This window comes from Periplaneta americana, chromosome 8 (assembly GCF_040183065.1).
Source record: "Periplaneta americana isolate PAMFEO1 chromosome 8, P.americana_PAMFEO1_priV1, whole genome shotgun sequence".
NCBI lineage: Eukaryota > Metazoa > Arthropoda > Insecta > Blattodea > Blattidae > Periplaneta > Periplaneta americana.
The window spans coordinates 159,529,859-159,540,604 of NC_091124.1; the positions used below are offsets into that span (position 1 = coordinate 159,529,859).

General features: G+C 33.5%; 1 protein-coding gene across 3 annotated transcripts in view; it reads left to right on the plus strand.

Moving 5' to 3' along the window:
- The window catches only part of l(1)G0289 (lethal (1) G0289), a 274,921-nt gene that overhangs the window by 240,882 nt on the left and 23,293 nt on the right, over positions 1 to 10,746 (plus strand). For 2 of the 3 annotated variants that reach the window (XM_069833939.1, XM_069833937.1), the window contains exons 7-8: positions 2,241 to 2,392; positions 9,052 to 9,310. In XM_069833939.1, the coding sequence (XP_069690040.1) occupies positions 2,241 to 2,392; positions 9,052 to 9,310 (411 nt within the window). The remainder of the gene's footprint in view (positions 1 to 2,240; positions 2,393 to 9,051; positions 9,311 to 10,746) is intronic. The other variant, XM_069833940.1, reaches the window with a different exon arrangement.

A 10,746-nucleotide genomic window follows, 5' to 3' on the forward strand; every position in this document is an offset into this window, starting at 1 on the left:
ATGTTTGGTACAACCGCAAACATAATTCCATCGACACACATTTATATTGTAACATTAATTTACATTGAAAATCGTCATTAGCACAAACACGTGTTCTGGATTGTAGGCCTCCGTTTGACAGTTAATTACAGTGTTGCCGACATATGGCTCTGGCTTGTAACTGAAGAAGGCACTGGTTTTACTCCATTCTGCTTTGGGCATCCCAGTATTGTCCTCGAATCTGTTAATTCATTGAAGAATGGGATTTAATCCTTGGCAGAATAGGAGGTAATTAACACCCATTTTTGATTCAGAATCCACGATTTATAATTATAGATCAATTACATGTCATCACTCACCTCCTTCCTCAATTCTTGGTAACAGATATCACAGTGATAAAAAATTGTAGTGGTTTCTGGTAGAAATTCTGATATCATGCATGACTCATAGTCTTTTCTATATAATAATATCTTCTGAAGTAAAAGCATGAGATGCATAGTTCAAAATTATTGTTAGTTAAGAAACAATCAGAGCCAATGACTTAGTTATAAGGGTGAATATTTTAAAATGGGTAAATGTATGTCCTGGCTGATTTAAGGAGTTACTTGAAAATGTTAACTGATTACTTTTGCGTTTAATTAACTAACTCTCGCATGTTTTAGTTGGAAACAAAGCATAAAAGGATTAATTTTAAAATTTATTATTAAAAAATAACGTCCAAATGTCAAAATGTAACTACGGTCCCTATGTCCCCAACTACATTTTGCTCTGTTTTACTAAGTTTTTCTCGGAATGTTTCGATTTGATTTTATTTCCTCGGCCAAGATTATAAAAATAAATAGTTAAAATACTTATGAAAGACAAGAATTGTTGTTTGTTTAATTCTGAAAGGACACAACTTTGACGTAAAGTTTGTCCCCAAAAATTTCGTAATGCCAGTCCCTCGAAATAAAAGAGCTACACAAAAGACAATTTTGCTTCATGTGGTAAATTTTAACGGTTGGTAGTGATGAGAGGTCAACATGGCGCCAGTTAAAAACTTTTCGTCCATTGTCGTAATTTATTTTATTGAAAAATACAAAAATTATTACTGATGACTGAATGTTATGTTTTGTATTGGTAACACCAGTCCCAGGTGGCATTAAATATAGTTTGTATATATTAAACTTTCGTAGTATATGCAAAACATTACATTGTTTGTCGACTAAAAAATCTAACCTCCATGATATTTTTAGTGATTTATTTTGTCAGAACTATTGCGGAAATTATACTAATTTGTAACAACAATTATACTAATTTGTAACAACAGTCCCTGTAACGTCGGTCCCTTTATTGTGGGACCAAGGTTTCATTTAACATACAATTATTAAATACTGGTGGATAAAGTAACTTCGAATATTATTTCATGTGATTGTTTATAGGAAAGAAAAAAGTCTGATGATGAAAGTAGAAAATATGAAAGGCAGAAGATACGTAGGCAGAGGGCAAATATGACTGAAGAGGAGTTGCAGAAAAAAAGGGACTATGGCAAAGAATATAAAAAAAAGAAAGAAAATAGCAGATATGACATCGTGAAAAAAGAAATGTTCGAAGACAAGGGAAATCTGAAGTACAGAAGTTTAGAAGATACCTTAAATAATGGGCTGTAAGGGAAAGATAACAACAATCTATTGGTTTTTTTTTTAAATTAGAAAATCTCACATAAACATTTTTTTAAGCTCAACTGATACCAGAATCTTCAATAATAGGAGCAAATGTAACCAATGTGAGAAAAAAGTACACTACTTAATATAATTATTTTTTCCAGTTTTGTTATTCATATTTGGCCATTTCAGAATATTCACCCATAAAGTGTTTGGCATTGGGAAGCTGACTACAACCATACTAATCATTCAGACAACTGTCACCATAACTGATCAATGCAATATTAGAATATGCTTCCAGATTTCAAAGACAAAAACTTTTCAGTACTCTTTTTGTGCTAATATTGCTTTGAACAAATTTGGTCATCTTTTATTTTGTTTCTTATATGCAGCTTAGTTGTCGTTATTGGTGTTATCTGTGTTTACACAATTCAAATTTTTGTCTTTTGTGGTGTACAGATTTAGCCAGGACGACATTACACGTAACAATGTGAGTGTTTTTGATAATTCCTTATGAATTAATTGATGTAAATATAAATTTGCAATTTCTGGTAGTGTAGCAATATGTCAAGAATATATTAAACTTCAGGGTATATTTAACATAATTTTATTGTTTAGTTGTCCGTAGAAAAACTATATATGAATATCATCGTGTGAACTTCAATCGTCATGACATCAAAAACTGGACTGTGATAGTTTTACATGCTCTGCCAACTTGTGTGGACCTGAAAGATTGTGACAGTTGTCTGTCCATGTCTACGACATTTTTGGTGAGTTTAGCCTGTTTTTGTTATCTTAGATAATGGAGTAAATATTGTATAGAAAATAGCAATAGTTCAGCCAGACTAAGATTTTAACATTCTTCAGACTTCCAGACTAATGGAGTCCAGGAAGGTCTAAAGCAACAATATTTTGAGGCACTAACAATCAAACAGTTTCTTGTATTGTATCTGACTTTATGTACAGAATTGTACTTCGTCAGTTATTTAGTATTTTATCTTTTCAGCTTAACCATCCCCAGGTGCTGTTACAAACATACCAAACAAATTAATTTAAATCTACGTCTGTCAATTTTTATTAAATATTTTATTCTTGCTGAATGTAGTTTAACATAAATAATAATAATAATAATAATAATTTTATTTATTTACTATTTATTTACTAATATTTAATATGCTGTACAACAGCCAGGGGCCAATAACAGTTCAGCACATGACAGTTTCATAACAAAAACATTAACGGTGATAGAAATTACAATAAAAGTGCATAGGAATAATTATTAAAATAATGACAATTAAAAATAATGATAATTGAAAATGAAAGGATGGAATCATATAAATGAATATAATACAAATAATACAAAAGATGACGAGAGTAATATTGTAATACATATCGAAACAAAAGACATAAATTAATAACAACTGATATAAAACTCCAGAGAGTATAATTATACTACACATTAAATGAATCCAAGTTCAGTCCAGCAAATTAGCATATTTTATACATCTGCAGACCAGAGAGAGAGATTTAGAATTTATATTATAAAAAAATTTATGAAATCTTAAACCTTTAGCAGAAATCACCCTTAATGACTTTACAAAAAAATAAATAATCTAGAGCTTGACATCTGGCAAATAAACTACAGCAATTAAATATTTGCAGTTAATCTCATATTTATAATCATTGGAATTAGGTAAAAATCTATAAGAATACAAGGAAATAAATTTTCTTTGAATATTCTCCAATTTAGCAGAGTCAATGGAAGTAATGGAGTTTCATACAACAGATGCATACTCAAGTATAGTATACAATTAATAGGAGTAGAAAAAGAATAAGTTATAGATCTCATTAGACCAAGCATTCTTAATGAATGGGTATATATATATATATTGCACATGATCATGGAAATATAATTTAGAATCAAGTAAGACACCAAAATCACTAATACAATCTTTCCTACTAATTATGACATTATTAAGAGGATAATTACATTTTTGGGGAGTAGTTTCCTGTGAGAAGGAAACGATCAAAAGTTTTGGATTGATTAATTTTCATTCCATTTTCAACAGACCTTAGTGCAATTAAATTAATATCATTTTGAAGAATTTTACAATCAGCCAAACTATTAATTTTGCGAAAGATTTTGAACTATCTGCAAATAAAAGGAAGCTAGAACTTATTCTTTTACTTATATCATTTACAAATAATAATAACAAAAGAGGCCCCCAGAGTTGACTCCTGAACTCCACGTAAACTATTAAATGGAACCGAGAGAGAATTACTTAGTTGAACACAACATTGTCTATCTGTTAAATAATTTTCAAACCAATTCACGTAGTTAGTGGAGAGACCGAAATTACTTGAGTTATTTAATATAATTTTGTGAGGAAACAACATCAAATGCTTTTCTAAAATCAAAATAAATTGAGTCAATTTGACCTTGAGTTTCAACTGCAGGCATAATGAGATTGAGATAAGAAAGTAAATTAATAGTTGTAGATTTACGTTTAGTAAAATCATGTTGGGCTGAATTGATCTTATTTTTGACATAAAATGAAATGTGTTTGTGAATAATTTTTTCTAAAATTTTAGAAAAATTGTTTAGAATAGAAATAGGTCTATAATTAGTAACACTGTTTTTATTATCATTTTTGAAAACAGGAATAATAGATGCTTCCTTCCAAAGTGAAGGATAAATTCCTGTTTTTAAACTAAGATTGAATGAAAAAGTTAACCCCTTACCGCATTCTGGGACAGATATAGCACATACCGGTTTTATATTCATATAATTTATAATATAATCATATAATATTTCAAGCTGCATATTGGGGCAGATATGGCACATGGTCAAGAATTGGATTTGACCTAATGTGACATCAGTTGAGAAAGAAAGAACTACTTAAGTTATTTGAATATTAAACCAGTGTGTGCAATACTGTCCCATGCGGTAAGGGGTTAAAACAGGTCTGAGAATATTACAGCATCCCTTAATTATAAAATTAGGAATCCTATCAGTACCTTTAGATTTATTAGACTTCAGCTTTTTAATAGCTTTAGTTACATCATTGATTGTAATTTTAGGTAGGGACAAACAGTTAGTAATATTAGAATCATAAGTAACGAAATTAGAGTTATAATTTTGTTGAACAGATTTAAATTGACTAGCAAATGCATTAACAATTTCATTTTGATCCATGATGTGAACCCGACTTAATAATAATTCAGTGAGATAATTATTGGTTTTATGAAAAGACGCAACGTATTTCCAAAATTTCTTCGGTTCATTCTCTAAATTATCATCAATCAATCAATTGTAACCATTTAAATTTGTCAAATTTAATCATAGCTTTGACTTGTTTTAAAAAATTAGAAAAAAATTGATGATGATGATCAATTTTGTTTTTTTTAATTTACGATGCGCTTTGTTTTTTTTGTTTTTTTCTTTTTAATGAATAGACGTGAAACTTGGAAATATAAAAATTGGAAATTTATCCTTCGAAGAGGTGGAAAAATTAAAATATCTTGGAGCAACAGTAACAAATATAAATGACACTCGGGAGGAAATTAAACGCAGAATAAATATGGGAAATGCGTGTTATTATTCGGTTGAGAAGCTCTTATCATCCAGTCTGCTGTCCAAAAATCTGAAAGTTAGAATTTATAAAACAGTTATATTACCGGTTCTTCTGTATGGTTGTGAAACTTGGACTCTCACTCTGAGAGAGGAACATAGGTTCAGGGTGTTTGAGAATAAGGTGCTTAGGAAAATATTTGGGGGTAAGAGGGATGAAGTTACAGGAGAATGGAGAAAGTTACACAACACAGAACTGCACGCATTGTATTCTTCACCTGACATAATTAGGAACTTAAAATCCAGACGTTTGAGATGGGCAGGGCATGTAGCACGTATGGGCGAATCCAGAAATGCATATAGAGTGTTAGTTGGGAGACCGGAGGGAAAAAGACCTTTAGGGAGGCCGAGACGTAGATGGGAGGATAATATTAAAATGGATTTGAGGGAGGTGGGGTATGATGATAGAGACTGGATTAATCTTGCACAGGATAGGAACCACTGGCGGGCTTATGTGAGGGCGGCAATGAACCTTCGGGTTCCTTAAAAGCCATTTGTAAGTAAGTAATGAATAGACGTAAATTGTTAGAAAACCATTTAGGATAGTGTGACTTTTTAACAAAAGTGACAGGGATAGACAGAGATATAGCATTATTTATAGCTTGCAATACCTGAATTGCTGAATGAATGAATGAATGATTCAATCAATCAGTGGGAAGAGAGGAAGAAATATCAATTGAACTGATTGTGCATGACTGTATTGTATACCATAAGTAAGCGCTGTAACCTGTACAGTCGACATCTAGCAGCCTGCAGTGTGTAAGTGAGAGCGAGAGCAGGAGAGAGAAGACAAGTACATCACTCTACTCCCCGGTAACCATGACAACAGCAGTTCAACCAGTAAGATAGCTGGTTAGCGGAGTGTTTTAACTTAACTATAACGCACGAGAGGAGCCGAATTTGGAGCCGTCCTACTCACCACTGACAATTTTACTGCCATAGTCATTGGCAAGCTCTCTCTTTCTTTCTTCTTGGATTTAGAAAATTGAGTCACGTGTTAAGGTACGGTCACATGTCGCTACTTTTGCAGCGCAACTTTTGTACTGCAGCTGCAAAAGTTGCGTGTCGTGTTCACACGTAAGCCAAAAGTAGTGCGCTGCACTCTACTTTTCGTGCTGCGCAACCCGAGTGCAGCAAAAGTTGCAACTGGACGTTGCGAGTCTGTTCACACACAAGGCGCTACTTTTGCAGCAGCAGTCATGCTGCAGGTTTCCATCTCTGTGTTGACTTCTCAATATACATTTTGTGGTTATGTTCGCATTATTAATAAACTCATGCGAAAGCTTATTTATCTATTATTTGCTTTTCTGTCCTAACTAATATTCAGAAATTGGCATTATTTTTACTATAAAGCTTTTAAAAACGCCTATATACTTAAATGATAACCAACAGCATATTCACGTAATCAATGTTGGCAACCCTCCTGTTTGAAACTACGCTACGGAAAATTAAAAAAATGAATTATATCGTCAGCAAATATGCTCAGACTGTATTGTGCATTTAATAACTGTTACAAATAATTTATTTTCATCACATCTAACATTAAAATACATCCAAACAATAAAAGTATCATTGGCACATTTGGGTGGAAACACCGGTCGCAACCGCAGCAAAAGTTTCAACAAAACCGATATCAGAAATGCTGTGGCCGCAACCCTGAGAACCCTGTTCACATGTCGCTACTTTTAAGCTGCACGCAGCATGGAAAAGTAGCGAGCAGCAGGTTCGGCAGCTGCTACTTTTCGGGTTGCACCGTTGTTCACATGTCACAGTACGAGAGTTGCGCAGTTTTTTGTACTGCATCGCTGCAAAAGTAGCGACGTGTGAACGTATCTTTAGTTCTCTCTCCCTGCGTAAAAGTTTTCTTTTTTGTTGGTAGGATTTTCTCTTGTTTGCGGGTGTTCCTGTTATTTTTTTCTTTCGTGTTATAAGGTATATTTATTTATACAGTATATTAAATATATTGAGAGTTTAGAAATAAATTCAGATTTGTCTCCAGCTTTTTCCAATAGTAGTTGTTCAGTATGGTGTGACCATTGATGGGTTTGCAAAGAAAGAGGATCGTCGAGTGAATTTGCTGTACAAGTAGGCTATTTATAGTAATGAGCAAGTCCCGGATTCTTTGGTTCGAACCTATTTTCTTGCTATGTCGTTACTCTCGAAATATTACTTTTTTTATTCGTTTTATGTAGCAACGAATAACATTTTTAAATTTAATATGATCTAAAAAGACCTAATTTGTAGGTTAGAACTTAAAATGACCTAAAAAGACGTAATTCATATTAGAAACACTTCTTAAATGAGTGGTTTGCGAGTGTAATAATTTAATAAAGATACAGTGTCGTAGACATCATCAAGCTACTTTTAGATTTATGTTAGGCCTATAATAACGGATGTTTGAATGTAACTCTAACAGAATTGTAATACAGTAATTAACAGTATGCTGTTTATTTTTATTTTTTCCCTGTAAAATCGTATAAATTCCTAAATATAAGATTTAAAATCCTAAAACATAGATTGGAAAACCTAATTTTAGTTTCTTAAGACCTAAAATTTCGACGCTTGGTAATGAGGTACGTGACAGGCCATATATTTTTTAATACATAAAATGCAAACTCTCATGAGTCACGTCTTTGTCTCCTCAACTTTCAAACCCACCATCCACCACTGGACAACAGCTTAGTTTAAGTGAGGGCTTTGACCGCTACTGGTTTTTTGTCGGTACGAGGGTGTCTTTAGAATTTATGTTTGGAAGAGGGGAAACTTTCATCATGTCCTGGACAGGACGTTGTGTCCTCAGCATGGTTCGGAAGGGATGTCTACTGTAGTAGACAGTATTTTTAATGTAAAGATTGCAAGAATGTACGCTGCACTCACAATTTTTGTCATTCACACTCCCTCATCTGGAAGATCTGGTAACAAAAGTAAAGCGCTGAAGGAGGAAGAGACAGAGAATGAAGGCACTGACATGGACCACCCCCTGATTGAAACACATTGTAAATCCTCATTAAAATTTACAGTTTTCCCTTAAAACCTTCATTTTGTTGCATGTTTGTTTTCCTTTATCTTGGCCAAATTCAAGGAAGTTGCCTTCTCTCTCCGAGATTTGCAGGGCAGTCATTGAAACAAGGTGACTAATTTTTAAGAAGTTGTTGTGCGAGTATAGTGAATAATATTTAAATGTCATTTTCTTTTAATTTTATGTTATTTTTCCATTAGTTTAAGGGCATTTTAATGATAATTTTTAGTAGATTTTTAGGTCATCAACAACTGCCCCCTACTCATCAGAATCACTCAAGTTAGTCAAATGCTGATTTACTACCAAGCCATTGCAAACTAAGTCGGATCTCTAATAATGAAATATCAATATGAAATTTCAGAATATAAAATTGCAATAAACAAAATTCCGAACTTTCAATGTCCTGAAAAGAATTTTTCTTTCCTGCAGCGAGCATTGATTTCCTGGCAATCCGGAAAAATTCAGAACGTTGGCAGCCCTATTAATAACTGTTCATAAATGAAACGAAACTCACTTAGAAGCCAGGATATAGTCCCTGGTTCCAGTTCATTCTGAACCCATCTAATGGGAGGAAGTATATCAGGCAGCCACTAAATAGAATAGCAACCTCAAATTATTTGAGTTTGACATTATAAAACTGTAACAAGTTTAAAGTGTATAAAACTGTGAAAACTTTAAAGTGGCAGCCAGTATATGAGTTTATTTGATGTGCAAAATTAATGATTTTGCAATATTAATGTTGCTTCCTATGTAACCTTATTATGGAATGTGTGTTAAAGTGCCAGTGGTGTCCAGTAGCCAATAGATGTTCTACAGGAACTGACCGGAACCGTCAGGACTGGCTGCATCGTGGGTGTGACAAAAGTGCTCTAAAGAACGTGTCACAATGTCCTGCTCCTCTGAATGTGACGCACACGTCTCAGGCCTCCAGGGATGGACCTCCAAATAGCATTGTGGAAGGTGAGACCAACAGCGCAGCTCAGACCGATCACATTCACTCAGGTGATGGCAGCACTGGGGAGCAAAGCTTGATGGCTGGTGAGTGTTTTCCCTGTCTCCAAACGCATGCATCAGAATTCATTCCTAATTCTCCGATCTCACTTCCCCCCCCCCCTTTTTTTTATTTTGCTCCTTTTACTTTGCTGTGTCAAAGTTCTCACATTTCATTTGTGTCCTAACACTAGATGGACAGCTTGTAAATGGTTGATGATGACCTTCGGCTTGAAGAAGGTAGCAGAAATTGGATGTTGGAATGTAAGAACTATTATTATCTCGTCCTCAGTGGTCTAGTAATTACTGTTCTTATCTGTGGACCTAAATATTTTGGCTTCATACCCGGACAAGGGCACTGGATTTTTTAGGTGAGAATAATCCAAAATACAAGTTCCTTCAAGATAGCAGTAAAGAAGTTAAGTAAGTACTTGGCATATAAAGGAACTTCATGATATTCGACTGATTAATATTACTTAAGGTATGTTTGCTTCGTGAATTTACTTAAGGTATGTTTGCTTTGTGAATTTTTGCCCAAAACAAGTGTTGAAAATAGTATATTGGACTTCTATTTTGTAAATATCCAAGAGTTCTGTTTTGAACGTTTTGTTATGAATATGTTAGGAGTTTACATTGTGAATTTGTGCAGAACACATTTAAAACCTTTTACTAAACATATGTGTGTGTTTGTGTGTGCGTGCGTACATGCTTGTGTCCAGTGCTTGGACATTTGGCAACAAAGTCATTAGTCTTCTTGCACTCCAATACTTTCACACCGAGGTATCTTTTAATAAATGTATGTTAATTTCATCAGTATTCATCATGAATTGGGTGATCTTTTGTTATTTGTAGTAGTAGCTTGCATTGTGAAGATTACTGAGAGTGAATTGAAAGAGAGACATAATGAATGTTCATGGGCAAGGATTTTTTTATCTGGAAGAGAAAACCTTGAAGTATATAATCTAATGTTAAATGAACTTAGAATTGAAGACAGACATATTGTGACTGCAATTCATAATTCTTTTCCCAACTCATTGTCTAAAAGATTTGTTTCCCAAATACATCTCTTTCTGTGAATTTATTTTGATCTACTTTATTTTTCATAAAACCCAATATGCAAAAATAATTAGGTCCTGCCCAGCAAAAGTGCAAATACCAGATTAATCACCGTATAGGAAACAATTACTGTAAAAAAATTGCTTGCAGGAAACAATTTGCCATAACTGTTGAGTTTTTGTACATGATCTAAGTCCAACACATTTTAACACATGTTTATGCTGAGTCCTGAATCGCTTGATTTCTGTTTTGGACATATTCAAGTCAGACACTTTCCATAAAAGTTTTGGATTTGATGAACACACGTTTAAAATGTGATGATGTAGACTTTCACAGTGATAGTATTTAGAAGAAAAGTGTAAAATTTTTCACCATGTGTTTGTACTTGTAAGTGCGTTTCAGAATGTTTCCATCATCAGGTAATATAA